Source organism: Aristolochia californica, unplaced genomic scaffold (assembly GCF_029961685.1).
Source record: "Aristolochia californica isolate CCGP_79_NKW_82.1479 unplaced genomic scaffold, dmAriCali1.0.hap1 SCAF_7, whole genome shotgun sequence".
Lineage (NCBI taxonomy): Eukaryota > Viridiplantae > Streptophyta > Magnoliopsida > Piperales > Aristolochiaceae > Aristolochia > Aristolochia californica.
This window is the reverse complement of record NW_027182268.1, coordinates 2,960,833-2,978,810: the sequence shown is the minus strand read 5'-3', so window position 1 is coordinate 2,978,810 and position 17,978 is coordinate 2,960,833. Positions and strand designations below refer to the sequence as shown.

Below are 17,978 nucleotides of genomic sequence, written 5' to 3'. Positions count from 1 at the left end.
GGATTTCTCAATCCTTGCGTCTAGCCCCTCTCGGGCGCCTAGAGTTGAAGACAGAAATCGGATCAAAATACCAAAATCTCCTCAATTATAATCTTACCCTAATTAACTAATTTAATCAAATATCAAGAAAACAAGTCTTAAATAAAATTAATTATCAAATCAAATTCAATTAACATTCAAAACCTAAGTTCAAACCATATAAAAAATCAAATTCAATAATGACGAATTACTCCCCTTCTTCCTCCTCTCGCTCGGGCAGCAACTCGTTCTCACGGGTGCTGCGATTTCCGGAAATTGGTGGCGTCGGGTAGCAATAGTGAGTGGCCGGAGGTAGAGACGACGCCGGCGACGACGGTTAGAAGCCGACGGAAAGAGGTAACGTCCGGCGAAGAGCGAAACAGAGCTGACGTTCTCCAACCGGCTCTCTCGAGTCTCGGTTGGAGTCGGAATAGCTCCGGGACTGGTCGGAAATACGTAACCGACGCCGGAGGATGGTCGGAAAGAAGAAGTGGCACCGGAGAAGCCCTCTCGGATTCCCTCCCGGCCTGGCGAGCAAAGAATGGCAGCGTCGAATTCGCCGCGATGGAGACTCTCTCGAGCTCTCCTCGGGTCTGTTCTCGGTTGCCGGATGGTGGTGGACGACGGTGGCCCGGCGAACGGCGGTGGGGAACTCCTCTCGGATCCTCCCCTGTTTCCGGTCAAACAAACTCTGTTTTTGGTCTCCCTTTTTCCTTCTCTTCACGCTGCCTTCCCCCCTCGGGTTTTCCCTCTCGGGTCCCCCCTCTCGGGTCCCCTTTCGACCTCCCCCTCGCTCGACGCCCCCCCTTTCCTTTAAATACCATCTTGTTTATTTTAAAACAATTTGACCTAAAAATCATCTCCATTTCACTAAGGGTATTTTGGTAAATATCTCCTTCTCCACCGTAATTCTCCTGAAATTCCATAATTAAATCTATAAAAAGCATTTCAGGAAGAAATAAACCTTAAAAAAAATAAAATATAATTCAGGAGAGAAAAATATACAATATCGACAGTGATTAATGCCAAATTCAATAAATGCTCATTTCATTTGAAAACCGATAAATAACCACCTATAACACAATTATAAAGGTTATTCTATTATAATTAACTTAATTCTCATGTCAGAATATAGCATCTATCAGAGAATTAGGCATGAGCAACCCTCCTTAAACCAGTTAACTCAAGATTACTGGCTTAAGGATATATCCATGAAAAAGTAAATTTAAAACTTGAAAATTTTCAATCTTGAAAGTTTAGGAGTGAAACTTGGGATGGACATTTCTCTACTTTTGTCTCTACTTGTGTCTTATTAGCGTGTAATCTTTTTTATCGATAACAAAAAGGGGAGAAAAAGTGTAGAAGAGATTAAGGGGGAGTTAATTACCATGCATGTAAAAATCTCGGGGAAGAAGACTGATCCAATACGAAAAGTTATTTGGTGTGAAATATGCAAAACGCTATCTCAACCATCCGATTATGATTGGATGGTTGGGATAACCGTTTTGTATCAAATGGTTTTTCGTATTAGATCAGCCGTATTACGGTAAAATACTATGTTATGTAACTCTACAATCCGTGAAATCTGTGAAACTTGAATTTACCATCAATTAATATATGAATCATAAATTTGACGTATTTGATATGTGAAGTCTGAATTTACTATCAAATAATATATGATTCGTAAATATTCCGAAAAATTGATTTAGGTACGTGGCAGATTTGAAGTTTTCCCTCCATCGTAAGTTACTCGAGATTCTCTTCCCACGTGTAGACAGAAAGAGGACTCCTGGTGTCATTTCTCTCTCCTCTCCCCTCTATTGCTCCCCTCGCCTCTTCCATTCGTACTCCTACTGCCTGTCAGCTATCAGTCTCCCACTCTCCACGATAGTTATTTTCTCCGTTATTAATGCTCTCTACCAGTCTAATGAGTGATCTCCTTCCCTCAACACTACAGCCATTCCAGGACGAAGACACAGCATCTTGCCCTTCTTCACCACAGAAGAAACGCGTCTGACATCCTTGAGAGGGAAGCTCATATCCAGCGATGTCTTGCCTACTGGCTTCTTGTGAGTGACCTAGAACACTATCCTCCTGCATGCTTCATCTCACTTTCTAATCTTAAAGAGTCTGACAGGGAAATTTGCGCCGTCCACTGATATGATGAAGTCGAACTCGTTTATACGCAGACAGGAGGCTTGTTCCCAAGTTCTTGGTTCTTCTGCGACAACAATCAGATGCTGCACGAACTTGTTGGCTCCGAAGGAAGATCTCAAGGGCCAAAAAGTTGCGGTATGAAATTCCCATTTTCTAAATTTATGTATACTCCTATAGTCCTATTACCTGCTAGGTTGAGTTGATTCTATCATTTATGCACTATGTAGGTAATTGGCCTCGGCGTATGTGGAAGAGCCGCCGCCAGACTTGCTCTGGCTAGAGGTGCTAATGTCGTCGCCTTTGATAAGAACCAACACTTGGTCCCGCTAGAGGTAACTGGACATCTCTGCCCCAAATACAACATTTTCGACCCTTTATCTTAGAGTTGCATATTCAACTTAGTGTCATCCTGGTGTTGTGTAGAACGATCCTCTGTTCGGAGAATACAGCAATTTGAAAACAGTTTTAGGAGAATGTGATAGAAGTATTCTAGAGGAAGCAGACAGAGTTGTGGTTTCTCCAGCTGTTCCTCTTGAAAATTATGGTCTGCATGCGTTACTGCAGTCGGTAAGGCATACGCTTGGGCAATGTGTTTTTCAGAACTACAAAATTTGCAGAAATTTGATATGTTTTTACTTATTCTGGAGAGAATTATTGCTATCATCACAGGTGCATTTGTACTTTTGAAGTGCTTCTGTGGGTTCATTGTCATGATAAATGTTTCGCGATGTTAATCCTGGAACTCATGTAACATTGATAATTTAATTTTGTTATATCATATTATGTTGGGTGGGACAGTTCAATCTACCTAGTTTATGTCCAGACCTCAGATCATAATGGTGTGAGTTGTATTCCACGGTTATTATTTTATGAATAAAAAAATTGTCCTTGAGATCTTTTTAACCCATAGAAATATTGGAGTCATGTATAACTTGGTAACTTTTCGAAATTTCAGAACATATTTCATTACATGAAAGAATGTCTGAGCAATTATTTATTTTCTTACCACATATGTGATGGTGTTAGATTCTAGGGTTTGATGCTTATAACAACTAGGGTTTAGGGGGACAAGAAGGAGAAAGAAGCAGGAAAGGAGAGAGGAAAGTTTAGGAGAGAAGGCTAGGCATGTGAGGCAAGAAAGGTGATGGAGAAAGTGAGGAATTAGAGCACCAATTCTAGTGCCTTCCCCCTTAGCTTGATATTATAGTTTTACGGTAAAAACCCTAGTACATGAGTAAAAACAACAATATAAAATCTATCATAATTTCAATTCATGTGATTCACTTAATTATAATAGATGCTATTCATACTACGTCAACATTGTTCCTCAAGCAAGTGCAAAGACGTCAAATATCCCTAACTTGGTACATGTAGTTGAGAGGAAGTTTGTAGGAATAACTTTTGTGAAAATATCTGTTAGCTAGTTATTGGAAGGAGCATATTGCATGGATAAGACAGCTGCTTGCAAATTTTCTCAAACAAAATGACAATCAATTTCAATGTGTTTGGTACTTTTATGAAAAGCTGGATTGGTTGCAATGTGAATGACTACCTGGTTGTCACAGTGGAGTTGCATAGACTTAGTTGTTTGAAACCTGAGCTCTACATGAGTCATGGTCCTATATTCTGCTTTGGCACTTGACCTAGTTTCAACATTCTATTTTTTGCTTCTTCTTTTTTTTTTTTTGAGAGGGGCGTTGCGCGATTCGAACTCACGACCTGACGCACCTAATGTAAGAAGAATACCACTAGACCAAATGGCCATTGGTATTTTTTTAAAATTTTTATTTTTATTATTATTATTATTATTATTATTATTATTATTATTATTTTGCTTCCCTAGACGACTAAATTACCTCCCACAGTTGTTCAATAACCAAAAGTTGATTTTCTGTCAACGGGAGAGCTAGCCCAATATGCATTTGCAAAACCCTTGATATTAGTATGTCCATGACATTTATATAATAATTTTTGACTTGGATATTTCTTGAGATACCGGAATACTCTCTTGTGCCATCTAATGAGACTGTCGGGGTGATGCATAATTTGACTGATGACGCACATGGAATAAGATATGCTGGGTCTTGTGATTGTGAGATAAATTAATTTTCCAACTAAACGTTGGAACTGTCCAACATCAATTGTATCACCTTATTTTTTTTTAAAACAATGATGATTTTATTACGAAGAAAAGCAAGAGAATACATCAAAGGAGGTCTTCCCTTACAACAAGAGATTGCAGGGAGGGACCCAATTTAGCACACAAATCAACAACCATATTCAAAACACAATTTACTATTTGGTTCCATTGGTGTATCAATGGGCTTACATCCAAACATTCTAGTTTCTTTTAATAAATCAAGAACATACTTCCTATGAGACAAGATAATGCCATCTCTGGATTGCAGAACTTCTATACTCAGCAAATATTTGAGGAGTCCTAGGTCTTTGGTTTGAAATTCTTTATTCAATTCCTTTTTTGTTTGCTGAATACACTCAATATAACTCCTAGTAATAATAATATCATCAACATAAACATCCATAAGAATCATGCCTTTTACAATTTTTTTTGTAAATACAGAGTGATCATTTTCACATTGTATGAACCCAAGGCGAATAACCAGTAGTAAATTTATCGAACCAAACACGAGAGGGTTGTTTCAAGCCATAAATAGCCTTATTTAGGTGGCACACCTTCTCCCCCTTAACCATATAACCTGCTGGTTCGCACATATAGACCTCTTTTGATTGGTCACTATTGAGAAATGCATTTTTAACATCCTACTTATATATAACCCATTTAGAATTGTCTGCTAAAGAAATAAGAACTCGGACAAAATTCATCATGGCTACTGAAGAAAAGGTTTTATCATAATCAATACCATAATATTGAGTGTAGCCTTTTGCAACCAGTCTACCTTTATACCTGGCCATGATACTATAAGGATTATATTTAAGGTTAAACACCCATATATAGCTTTCTGCCTTTTTAATTGATGGAAGGGAAGTCAAATCCCAAGTATGGTTGTTATACATGGCCTGGATCTCCTTATCCATGGCAGCCTTCTATCTTGGATTAAATAATGCCTCATTATACATATCAGGAATGGAGGATGACATTGCAACCAAGAATGAAACACAAGGTTCAAATAGGCGGTGTGTGAAAAAAAAGATACCAAGGGGATGAGATGTGGATGGTTGTCTAGCAGCAGTGATTTGAGGTTCTTTACGAAGGGCAATTGGTCTGGTGTCTTATGGTGGGCCAAAAACAATTGAAGAAAATGGAGGAGAGTGTACCTCAAAAGCATTAGGAGACTCCATAGGTGAGTGGTTGGTCGGGAAGAGAGAGCATTCTCTGATGTCGAAGATGACTCCCTATTTTCATGCACTTGGTCATCCAATGTAACAACTTGCCTGAGCATTCTTGTAGAGGTGTAAAACCTGGAGGAGAATTAACGGAAGAACATGGTTGATCTTCAAAAAAAGTTACATCAGCATAGACAAAGGTCTTTTTTAGACTAGTTGAATAACACACATAACCTTTTTGATTTTTTCGAGTATCCCAGGAAAAAAAACTTGATAGCCTTGGGATTAAACTTGTTTTGGTGAGGACCCAAATTATGAACACACGAAACACACCGAAATACTCGAAGAGGTAGCAGGATAGCAGACGAATCATGAAATAACTTGGAGAATGGTGTACTCTCATGTAATACACTAGAAGGCATGTGGTTTATTAAAAAAACAAGCAATGAGACTGCATATGGCCAATAGAACTTAGGAACATTTATGGACAACATGAGTGTCTGTGCAACTTCAACAAGATGCTTGTTCTTCCAGTCTGAGACACCATTTTGTTGTGGTGTATCCACACTACAAGATTGATGGACAATGCCTTTTTTTGGCATAAATTCCGAAATTGAGAGGAAACATATTCTTTTGCATTATCAAACCTTAATATCTGAATTTTCCTTTGAAACTATGTCTCAACTATAACACAAGAAGAATTAAAGATAGTAAACATTTCAGATTTATCTTGCATCAAATATAACAAGTAACCCTTCTATGATCATCCACAAAAATCACAAAATACTTAGGCTGTGAAATATTTGGAACATTAATTGGCCTCTACAAATTTGAATGAATCAAAGAGAAAGGACTAGGCGATATATTGTTTTGCTTGGGTTGAAATATAGAATGATGAAGCTTCCTAAACTCACAAAACTCACAAGATAATTGAGAAAAAGATTTTAACGAGGGACCTAATAATAACAAAATTGACAAGGATGGCTCAGACTATTGTGTCATTGTTTGACTTCTTTATTGGTTGTTGTTATGGTTGTTAGAGTTGCTGGATCCATAACTTTGAAAGCTCTTCTCTCATGGCTGCCACCAATCACTTGCTTCATTTTGATGTCCTAAAAATACAATGAGAAGGAAATAAAACAATTAAGCCTTTTAGTTAACTGGCTATCAGACATAAGACTAAGAGGGAATTGAAATACAAATAAAACATTAGAAAGTGAAAGAGAGGAAGATAAAGTGGATATACCGGTACTCTGAACTTTAGTTTCGGACCCATCTGCAATAGATATATGTAGTACAAGGGGTCAAGGAAGATGTGTTATTTATTTTACTGGTAAGATGTTCAGAAGCACCAAAATCAATGATCTAGGATGAAGACTAGAATATGAAATGAAGAAGAATATACCAATAGTAGCAACCATAGCTGTAGTGGCACTTGAAGGTGGAGCCATCAAGTTCTTAAATTTTTGAAATAAGTCATAATCTTCTTCTGCAAGAACCATCTTCCTTTTGTGATGATCTAAGACAGAGGTAACACTTTGTGGGGCTGTTGTGGTAGCAGTTGAGACTTGATTGGCCTTAAAAAACTCCAGCTTGCCATGTAACTTCTTGTACTTGTCAACTAGATGATTGTTTAAACCACAAAAAATACCCTTTTTGTTCTGAGTAAAGTTTGGGGAGATGGAAGTGGGTCACCCGTAGTTCTTCCTCTCCATCTACTTTAAGATTTTCCGCCTCTTTCTCTTTCTCTTCCTCTTCCATAGTTGTTGCCCCCCCTTCCTTGGGAGAACATTGCTGATTTTTCTACTTCTTCTTGTTGAGTTGAAGATTCTTTAACTGGAACAAGCATGGTAGCACACACATTGTTAAAAGAAGGTTTGGTTGTTGAACTAAGTACCTATAACCTTGCAACATCTAAGTAAGGCTGTAGATTTGCAAGGCATATGGCTGAGACCAGATCTCCTCTTTGCTTTTCTTGAGTTGCAATATATGTTGAGTAAGGTTGATCAACCTTCCATTCCTGTAATAGACCTCTGAATCTAACAAAGTATTCATGAAGGTTTTCTTTATGCTTTGTCATGTACATCTCCTGAATTATATCATAAATCTTTTGAAGACTGTCAAGGATAGAATATAATTCAAGACATGTCTCCCAAATCTCCTTAGTTGTTTCCAAGTGAACAACATTATTTGCAACTTGTTCTTTTATGCTATTTATTAGCTAATTGATAACTAAGGTATCTTCTCTCAACTACTTGTGGCAGGAAGGTTCATCAACATGCATAGGTGGCTGGTTTATATGTCCAACAAGGTCTCTAGTAATCAAAAAACGTTTGACGGATTGAGACTATGAGAAGTAGTTACTCAAACCCTTGAGAGGAATTATAGTGATTCTCAAGGGATCATGCTTGATGAAATCAGTATATGATGATGAAGAAGAAGAATTACTTGAGATTTCTGCCATACTAGATGAATAACAAACACTCTATTTTGTAATTAACTCAAACGATGTGCAAGGCAAACACACAATTTCAAAATTGGAATCCACAAATTCACAAGGTATAGCTGAATAGATGTTGAATAACTCTATGCAGAATATGACTTCATATTTGAACTAAACATGCAAAATTCGAAATTGGATCAATTCCAACAATTAAACATTGAATCAATGCTCAAAAATTGATGATTAACCCACAAAAATAACACACTTAAAGATGGGATTGAAGGCTTACTTAAACAAACATTTTTCCTTTAACAACTAACTTCAAACCCTACTTTTGGTTTCATTGATTTGAAAATTAAACTTTGCATTGAACAAGGGGAGATTAATCCAACATTAAGAAGGAATTTTAGAAATTGAATGCCTGAATTTTTGGCATCAAATTCATGTCTAAATAATTGAGATATAAGAACTTAAAAAAAATCGGAATTTAGCCATACATGACTATGAAGAGGCTTGTTTTCCACCAAATCATGGAGATTGAAGCTAAAACGAAATTGAATGTTTAGGACTTGGTTTTGGATGAATTAAAATGAGTTTCATGGATTAGGAACTTCTTATCTGATTTAGGACCTTGCTGGAATTTGAAAAATCCAGCACCTTGCTTATTTCAATGGCTGAAAAAACTCCTCCTTTGCACACTGTTAACACTTTGGGTGTAGCTTTACTTGAAACCCTGGAATCCCTGCTCTAGTATCATGTTATATTCTAGGGTTTCATGTTTAGAACAACTACAGTTTAGTGGAAGAAGAAGGAGAAAAGGAGAGGAGAGTTTAGGAGAGAAGGCTTGACACATGAGGCAGGAAAGGAGAAGGAGAAAGTGAGGAATTAGAGCACGAATTTTAGTGGCCTCCCGCTTAGCTTGATACTTATAGTTTTAGGGTAGAAACCCTACTTCATGAGTAAAAAGAAAAAAAGAACATAAAATTTATCATAATTACAACTCATGCGACTTAAACTACTTCAATAGATGGTAGTTAGGTAGGGCTTACTAAATGGATTAATCCAAATCAATATTTATTTATGATTCATTTTATTTTTATCTGGATTTTGAACCACTAAATTATCTAATCTGCCTGTACATGTAATTCTTCATCTTCTTTTTTTCTTTTCCTTTCTTTTTATTTTTAATTTTTTTATGAGTATCCACATTCTCATTCTTTTCAATGATCTTAAGTTTAAAATCTTCTATTGATTGCACCTATTGGAACTTCTTATGTTGATACAGGGAAAGGAAGTAATATCTGAGTTGGATTTTGCTGCAGAAGCGTTGCCTGAGGAAATTAAGTTAATTGGAATAACTGGAACTAATGGAAAATCAACTACCACTGTTTTTACTGGACAGGTAATTATGACATGTCTCTATTTCTTTTCATTTTATTTTAATTTTTTATTAGTTAAGCTGTTAAATCTTAGTCTTTTGTTTCTCCATTATTGTTGGAGGAATGGTTGAAAGTTGAAATATTGTATGTTTTATCACGGTCATATTGCATTTTAAGTAAGTCACAAGTATGCACAGTTCATTTGAAGTGATGCATAGTTAATCAAACATCCAAATTCTTTCTGAATGAGGTTTTCCATCATAAAAATTCTATAGATGCCCATCTTGAGTCTTCAAGTGCATTAAGTTTTACTTGGTTCAGGGCAGAGCTGGTTTCCAGAGAATACTGGCTGAAAAGAAAATACTAAAAGAGTCACATTTTAGGTATTCATCATCTATAAATTGTCCAGAATTGTTGCCATTACATTTATGCATGAGGTTGGTTGGTATTGAAGCAGTAGTTGTCTACACATTCTGTTGCTTGTCCTAAAATATTTTGGGTGCAGATGCTTCACTATTTAGGCATCAAGACTTTTGTCGGAGGGAACCTTGGACATCCGCTTTCTGAGGCTGCAATCCAGTGTTTAAAATCACCTTCAGCAAACAAGATGTTTGAGGCAAGTTAGTGAATTAACTATGGAAGGAAATAATTTTCCATGATCATATGATAGACACATGCATGTCCAAAGAACGGTAAAGCTGATTCCAGGTGGACCAACTCCCCGGCTAGAATGAAACAAGAAATGAGCTGGTGGGTTGGTTGCCACACATATCAGGTAGTCAGAATAGTTGCTTACACTGTTAGCTTTTAATTTTCTCTTGGAAATTGGTAATCACAAAACGCCAAGCTGATCATCTCAATGGTCTTAGTTTATACATTCTTTGTCAATTATCTGTTTCTCATTATTATATTATCTACCTATTTCATTTACTGTTAACCTTTCCACTTACCTGTTTCCCTCTTTGGTGACTCCAGGTTGCTGTTGTGGAGGTTAGCAGCTACATGATGGAAATTCCACATAAGTGTTTTTCTCCAGCTGTAAGTGGTTTCCTGACACCGAGATGTGCCTATGGATATTTTATTTTTATTTTGATCATCCATGTAAACTTTTAGAAGGACCGGGCAGGTTGCTGTTGTTCTAAACCTCACTCCTGATCATCTGGAGAGACACAAGACAATGAGGAACTATGCTGAAATGAAGTGCCGTGTCTTTGCTAAGATGAAATGTGGCAAACTTGCCATTCTTCCGTCAGGTTGAAGCCTTTCAGAAAGCAAATTGACTTGTCCTATTTTTTTGAAAATGTAATTGTAAGAAAAATACTTAAATATGTGATTTTAGAAGCATCAGGACCTAGACTGGACTGGCTGGTTAAAAATGGGGTTAACTGGGTCCCCCCATTTCACGATCCATTGAGATTCAGCCCCATGTCGCACCGATTCGTAACTTTACCAAAAAATAACATAAAAAATTGGGTCCTCCCATTGGATCTGATAAAACCATGACCTGAGAACCAGTCAACTTGACCTTCTAGGTTTTGATTGTTACCTGGCTGATCCACCCAGGGCACATGGTCTCTCAACACCGATGGGGGAGGGTAAGGAAAGGAGGGGAAGGAGCCTCTGTCCTCCCCCTTGCTGTGCAGAGCTCTGTATGGCAGTATGGAGCGGAGGCCCATCCCTTGCCTCCAAAAAGAAAGGGGGAGGGGGCAGAGCCTTGCTGTCTCCGAATCTCTCTGTAATAGAGCCGGGGAGAGGAGAAGGTCACCCTCTCCCCCAGCAGATTATTTTATTTTGTCGTAACTTTCCTTTTTTTCAAATGACAGTTAAAATGGTTCAAGTGGTAGTCCAGCCTTGTTGATCCATGTTCAATTGGACCAGGTCATGTTTCTAGGTTGGGTGACCTACTCAGTTTTTTTTTTAAATGCTAATCATGCTTACTGGGTAATCCTCTAATTAGGGCTGGCAATTTGACTTGTAGAATTATAATAAGTTCAATAAATAATATAGGTGTAAACTGGTGGTCCTGTTCAAATGGTAAAAGAACGTTGCTTCATCCATGGGTAAATTGGTAATGTTTCCCAAATTCTCAAATGGTTAAAAGAATTTTTTACCAAATTTTTAAACAGGTAACACAATTTTATTTCATACATGAGTGAGCGAGTGATTTTCTGCAAATCCTTGAATGGGTAAAAGAGTATTCTATAACCAATTACCCACTGACCTGTTTATGTTGAGGGCAATATAGTAATTATTTCTCCATATTAGGTGTGGGTGGGGGGGGGGGGGGGGGGGGGGGGGGGGGTTCTTGTAAATGTAGTAGTGGACTTGTTTTTGAGATGGTTGAAGGTTAGTTATATGTTTAGTTAACATTTTAATAGGTTAATATATTATTAATGTTATTTTTATGATTATTTAATGAAGTCATTTTCTGAATTTTTGTTTACGCATTTATTTACCTCTTTACTTACAGGTAAATGGGAAAACAATTGGGCAATGAAACACCCTTTATGGCTTTACTTGTTGCAAATGAAAAGGATAAGAAAATCAGTATAAAATAAACGGAAAGGGTGCTGGATTAACCTTTAACTGTTTTGTTTTGACCCTTGTACAACCATGCCTCTCATACTGTAAATTGCAGGAGATCAATATCTGAAAGCTGCTTTTAGTGAGCATGCACCCAAATGTAATGTGGCTTGGATAGGTGATCTTCCTGGTATCAAGGTTGCAATCGCTGCTCTCTCCCTCTCTTGCTATTGTTTGTTGTATATGGCTTTGGGGGGAGTGATAAGTATAAGAGAATAATAAAGAAAACTTGTTTATGCTACAAAGGTAGACACAGAAAAAAAGGTTGCTACCATAAAGATTCCCACTACTGGAGTAGTTGCTCAACTGCAACTTGGAAAATTAAAGACAATGGGGACCCACAACTATCAGAATGCAGCAGTGGCTGGATTTTCAGTTCTTGGGTTGGACACTGGAATTGATCCAGACTCGATAAATGCAACACTGGAGAGTTTGAGTCCTCCATCCCATAGATTGCAAATTGGTAAGCATGTCTTCCGTCCCATAGCCATAGACTGCAATTTGGTTAAGCAATTATTTCTTGATGCATTTCTTTTTTCACTGAACCAAAAACCTGAATCTGCTTCCTCTTGCTTTGAGGTTATCCATAGTCTTGTAACGGATCATTTCACAAACATCTGTTTTTCCCAGATCTGTATTGTTTGATTAATTTATGCTCATTATGCCCAGTGCATAGAGATGTCCGGGGAGTAACATGGGTGGATGACAGCAAGGCAACAAATGTTGAAGCAACATATGCAGGATTGATGGGTCTTAGGAATAAAAAATCAATAATTCTTCTCGGAGGCCTTGCAAAGGTTCTACATTCTGTGTTGATCATGGTTAATTCATTGAAATTTTCAGACTCAAGTGATGACTTCAAATGTTCTATATTTTATTTTTTACTCTTGATGATTGATTGGATGTGATTATTCTTTCAAATTCAACTTTTGCACACAAAAGTTAATCTCTACGCACTTACTTTTTTTTTGTGGCTTCAGCAGATTTTAGGCGATAAAGAACCCAATGGCTTTGAAAAGTTAATAGAGCCTCTCAGGTACCACAAATGCGTCATCACTGTAAGTAAGAATTTGCTTGTAAGCAGTTGCATGTATCTTTTCATGCTTGATTTTTTTTTCTGGATGAGCTTAGGTACAATTAAATAATTATTTATCCCTTAATGATACTTTAGAAAATTTTGCCTACTGACAAAGTTTACTGGCCAATGTCAGTTTGGTGCGTCAGGAGAGATGATTCAGAAGACTTTAAAAGATGGTGGCTTGGCAATACCTTGTCTTCGAACATCAAACCTGGAAGAAGCTGTGGACCTTGCAAGGAGTATTGCTATTTATGGTTTGTCCTTTCTCCACTGCATTAAATAAACACAAAAAATTACAGTGGCCTATGTGCTTTAGTTAATGAAGGTTATCTGATAGAGTTTCAGAATTTTCATGAAGTGTTTGTTCTGGTCTTTCCAAAAGATATTCTTGGTAGACTCTGTTGTGGCCTTATGAGAAATAATTGTTCCATGGTGATTCTGTATGTTTTTGTTTCTTTGCATGGCGTAAGTCTTTGAATCTTGCGTGCAAAGGAATTTTCTGCTTGTGCATTTAGTCTCTGTTCTATTACTTTGCCACTTAGTTTGTCATTATTAATCTTAATGTATCTACTGTTAATAAAATCTTTTTTGTCCTGGAAATAGGAGAGGCAATTGTGCTAACCCCAGGTTGTGCAAGCTTTGATGGATTTAGGAATTTTGAGCATAGGGGAAAGGTCTTTCAAGAACTAGCCTTGTCAGAGCCCTGAACTAGTATTTAGCTGATAATGGAAGGTTTTTTGCTGGTAAGTTGATTAATGCTGCTTTGGTTTAGCCCCTTCTTGTATCCGCTGTTGTTTCATTGCAGCATGTAGAGAATATTTTGTGGTTGTTGAGTCCGTTTTTGTCCAATTAACTTGCAGTAATTTTTACAACCAGCATCCATGTATCTCGTTTGATATTGGATCTAGCGAAATATTAGAAAATCTATTGAAGGGCAATATCATCATTTTTCACTCACTATAAAGTCCAACAACTACACTATATTGTTCTATGTATTTAGTTTTATTTTTAGTTCAATTTTCATATAATTTGAACAAGTATGTAGGAAGATATAAGAGTTTTAAGTATATTTAAGTGAGAAGGAGCATTTTTGTAATTCTTATTTCAGAACTCTATAAAAAGCCTGGGCTTGAGCTTGTCCCCCAACTAGAGTATTTCCGGCACTTTGAATTTTCTCTTCTTTTTTATCTTTCTATCTCTCTCCAAAACCCTAAAGTTCATTGTTTTACATGGTATCAAAGTATTAGATCTTAGGTGGAGCCCTTCATCCTTCTCCTCCGGTTCCTTCCATTGAAGCTTATGACTTCATAAGAAGGGGTTTTTTTGAAATTTGCCTTGACCGGTTGGTCTCTTACCATAACCTTAGGCTTGACGGCTCCTACCTCCTGTCGAGCAGTTTTGAAACTATTTATTGCCCATGAAAATTTATTGAGTGAAAAATAACTCTTTTTGCACTATGTGACCCAATACTAGGTCCTCTACCTACATCATCTTGGGCTCTGTCTGCATCAGCCCTAGTTTCTAGGACCTTTTCATGGTATATGTAAATCTAAGTGCATAGAATTAAACTTATGCGTTAAAGGAGAGTTCTTTATTAAAAAATTCTTTTTTTTTTGTTGTGCAGCCCACCACTTGGCTTAACTGCTTACATCATCATTGGGTTGGATGATGTCAGCCCTGAAAAATTGAGAAATCTGTGGAATTTCTGAGTATTACCTACAACAACAAGTGAATTGCATATTAGGGCAGAGTGATACTCTCAATTGGTAAAAACCCTAATTTTTTTGAGAAGTGGGATCCACAACACCATTGCACTATTGGTTCTTGTGTTGTTTTTGGGACTGTTTAGGTTTCATATTTACAGCATACATGACAGATTTTGGTGAGGTTTTTACCCCTTTGAGGAACTCTGGAAATTCATAAGGGAATGATACTATTATGATTATTTCTGAGAGATTAAATGACCAAAACTATATGAGTTGGTCACGATCAGTTAAATTATACTTGAAGGCTAATAAGAAGTCAACATTTAGTAAGGATGACCCTCCCGTCTCATTGAATGACAATTGGGAACCGAGGATAGTTAGATTGTGACTTGGCTAAATTAACATTGGCTAAATTAACAACATGGGTTTCGATTTAAGGAATCAAGTTATGAATTATGACACAAATAAGGAAACGTGGAAATCCTTATTTATGCTAAAAAAAGTAACTTGTCACGAGTTTTTGAATTATATGTTAGAATGTTTAGCCTCAAGAAAGATCAGAGGTCTATCACTACATATTACAGTGAGCTGGTTGATATATTGTAGGAGATGAGTGTTTTCCATCCTGTTACTACGGATGAAAGGGAAACAAGAATTTATTGTTAGCTAACCAATTTTTTTTATTGTTCCATAACTTTTTTTACTACTCATTGTATCTTTTAGGATTTGCAGACCAAATGGGTAATTAGTGGTGGCCATGAGCAAGGGGAACTTTACTTCTTGGACTTTCCAATAGTCTTTGCCGTAGCAAGTTTACAAGAAAATGCTCTAGAATGACATAATAGATTGGGATATCCTTTTCTTCAATCCAATCTAGACACTATTTCCCTCTTTTATGTCCATTTTTTAATTACAATGTGAAGTGTGCCATTTGAGTAAACACCAGAAAAATACTTATTCTCCTTGGGTCTGAAATTAAGGGTCTTATTCCTTTTTCTTTAGTTCATATTAATGTGTGGGGTCCACTGAATGTTTCAATTATTTGTCAATTTAAATATTTTATTATATTTATTGATGATTATACTAGAACAATGTGGCTATTCTCAATGAAAGATAAATCTGAATTTTTACTTGTTTTTTAAATTTTTTCATGCAATGGTCTCCAGTCAATTTGGTTCAAAATTGAAAATTCTTCGGTTTGATAATGCCAAAGAGTATATCTCTGGTGAGTTTCAAAGATTTTGTATGAAGCATGGTATTATTCATTAAACATCACGTGTTTATACTCTATAACATAATGGAGTGGCTTAACAGAGAACTAGACATTTACTTGAAATTGCTAGGACTTAATTAGAGTAAATGAATATGCTTCATGTCTCTTGGTCACATGTTATTCTCAGCATGTTTGCTCATTAGCTAATTGTCTTCCTCAATTATCCATAAAAAGTCACCTTACTCCATGTTGTTCTCTCATGATAATGTTTTTTCCTTTCCTTTGAAGGTTTTTGGATGTGCTTGTTTTTTCCATCACACATCTCTTTACACAAACAGTTAACCCTCAGGCCATTAAATGTAATTTTTTTGGGAATGCTATCATATCCAAAAAGCATATGTATGTTATAATCCCTCTTTGTGACTTTTCTTAAGGGGAAATCTTGTTATGTACTTGGTAATGCACCACCTCTATTGGGTACTACACCACCTTGGTTCTCACCTTCTACAAGTATTTCCAAACCTATGATGCAATTGGAAGCTCCACTCATTTCATACTAGTATGCAATCATCTTTATCCTCCTGATTGGCTGAACACGCTCTTGTGGAATCTACAAATCCTCTTGAGGTAAGTTCTCCTCCCTCTTTACCTATTGTGTTGGTTCTTCCTATGATACTCAACCCATTGTTGCTTGGAAAGAACCACTCTTGCACTCAACCATCTAAATCTCACCCTATGTATAATTTTTTATCTACTCAACGGTGTCAGAGTGTGCGGTAGCTTTCTACACCTAACAGATAAGTCTGTTGGGTAGTATTGGCTAGCCGTTACCATGGTATCAGTGCTAGACAAGCCATGTCCCGCGTTCGAATCCCGTGAGAGGCGTTAGAGAATGGGCGGGGTAGGTGTCAAAGTGGTTTCGTCCACTCTTATAGATGGTAGCTTTCCGCACCTAACAGATCGGTCTGTTGGGTAGTATTGGCTAGTCGTTGTCATGGTATCAGAGCTGGGCACGCCACGTCCCGTGTTCGAATCCCGTGAGAGGCGGTCAAGAATGGGCGGGGTGGATGTCAGAGTGGTTCTGTCTACTCTTATAGGCGATAACTTTCTACACCTAACAGATCGGTTTGTTGGGTTGTATTGGCTAGCCACTATCATGGTATCAGAGTTGGGCACGCCACATTCCGTGTTCGAATCCCGTGAGAGGCGGTCAAGAATGGGCGGGGTGGGTGTCAGAGTGGTTCTGTCCACTCTTGTACGCAGTAGCTTTCCGCGCCTAACAGATCGATCTATTGGGTGTATTGGCTAGCCACTGTCAAACGGTTGTCTTCTACTTGTTGCACATACCTTACTTCAATGCCTCTTCCTAGGTCTTATTAGGAGGCCCTTTAGTATCCTAGATGGAGAGCAAAAAACCAGTGGGATGCAAGTGGTTTGTTCACACTTAAACATAACCCGGATGGCATAATAGCAAGACTTAAAAAAGCTCGACTGGTAGCTAAGGGGTATACTCAATGTTATGAAATCGATTATGAGGAGATATTCTCCCTTATGGCTAAATAAAATTTTCTATGGATTCTTTAATCTCTTGCTTCAAATTTTTAATAGTTCTTATATCAACTTGATGTGAAGAATGCATTTCTTAATAGAATCATTAAACAGGATATTAAATGCATCAACCACCTGGGTGTGCAAATTGTAAAAATTTATGTATGGGTTGTATTGAATTTATGGAAAAGTGAAATATTTCATTGACATCAATAACTTGTTGTAATCAAAGTACATGAACTCTATTTATAATAGAGAAAGGTAGTAAAGTCCAATTACAATAAAACTACTATTGTCCCAATTACATCCAAACTCTAACACTTAAAGATGAGTCCTAACATAATTAAATAACTCAATATTGATAAAAGATAAACATAACTCAAACTAAAATTCTTCTTTGATGTTATGAGTCTTTCTTGATCTTCCAATTGATGTGATAAGGATGCCAGCTCCTGGTAATCATTGTCGGTCCTACTTCTTATGGGCTTGGGCCCATCTTGTGGGTCTTCCTTGGTCGTGTAACCCATCTTATAATAATCTTAGATAT

General features: G+C 37.2%; 1 protein-coding gene across 4 annotated transcripts; it reads left to right on the top strand.

The window, feature by feature from the left end:
• The first annotated feature begins 1,887 nt into the window (after positions 1 to 1,887).
• Positions 1,888 to 15,688, top strand: LOC137936729 (uncharacterized). 4 transcript variants are annotated; one of them, XR_011109564.1, is made up of 16 exons: positions 1,888 to 2,087; positions 2,156 to 2,310; positions 2,403 to 2,507; positions 2,599 to 2,742; positions 9,210 to 9,326; positions 9,809 to 9,919; positions 10,279 to 10,341; positions 10,430 to 10,556; positions 11,942 to 12,024; positions 12,133 to 12,349; positions 12,556 to 12,683; positions 12,870 to 12,944; positions 13,098 to 13,218; positions 13,568 to 13,707; positions 14,589 to 14,730; positions 15,394 to 15,688. XR_011109564.1 is itself a non-coding variant. In XM_068781583.1 (15 exons), exons 1-14 carry the CDS (start codon positions 2,066 to 2,068, stop codon positions 13,669 to 13,671), a joined length of 1,572 nt encoding a protein of 523 aa, XP_068637684.1. In that variant the 5' UTR covers positions 1,888 to 2,065; the 3' UTR covers positions 13,672 to 13,707; positions 15,394 to 15,688. The 4 variants fall into 4 exon arrangements, 3 of the variants coding, with proteins under 3 accessions (XP_068637684.1, XP_068637683.1, XP_068637685.1); XM_068781583.1 differs by lacking the exon at positions 14,589 to 14,730; XM_068781582.1 differs by lacking the exon at positions 15,394 to 15,688 and having other exon boundaries at positions 14,589 to 15,036.
• The last annotated feature ends 2,290 nt before the right edge of the window (positions 15,689 to 17,978 follow it).

Bases quoted from the DNA above. Each gene is read 5' to 3' on its own strand.
- LOC137936729 (XM_068781583.1), top strand. From the start codon at position 2,066: ATGTCTTGCCTACTGGCTTCTT. The intron at 10,342-10,429 runs GTAAGTGGTTTC...AGGACCGGGCAG, and splicing joins ATAAGTGTTTTTCTCCAGCT to GTTGCTGTTGTTCTAAACCT. The intron at 12,350-12,555 runs GTAAGCATGTCT...CATTATGCCCAG, and splicing joins ATCCCATAGATTGCAAATTG to TGCATAGAGATGTCCGGGGA.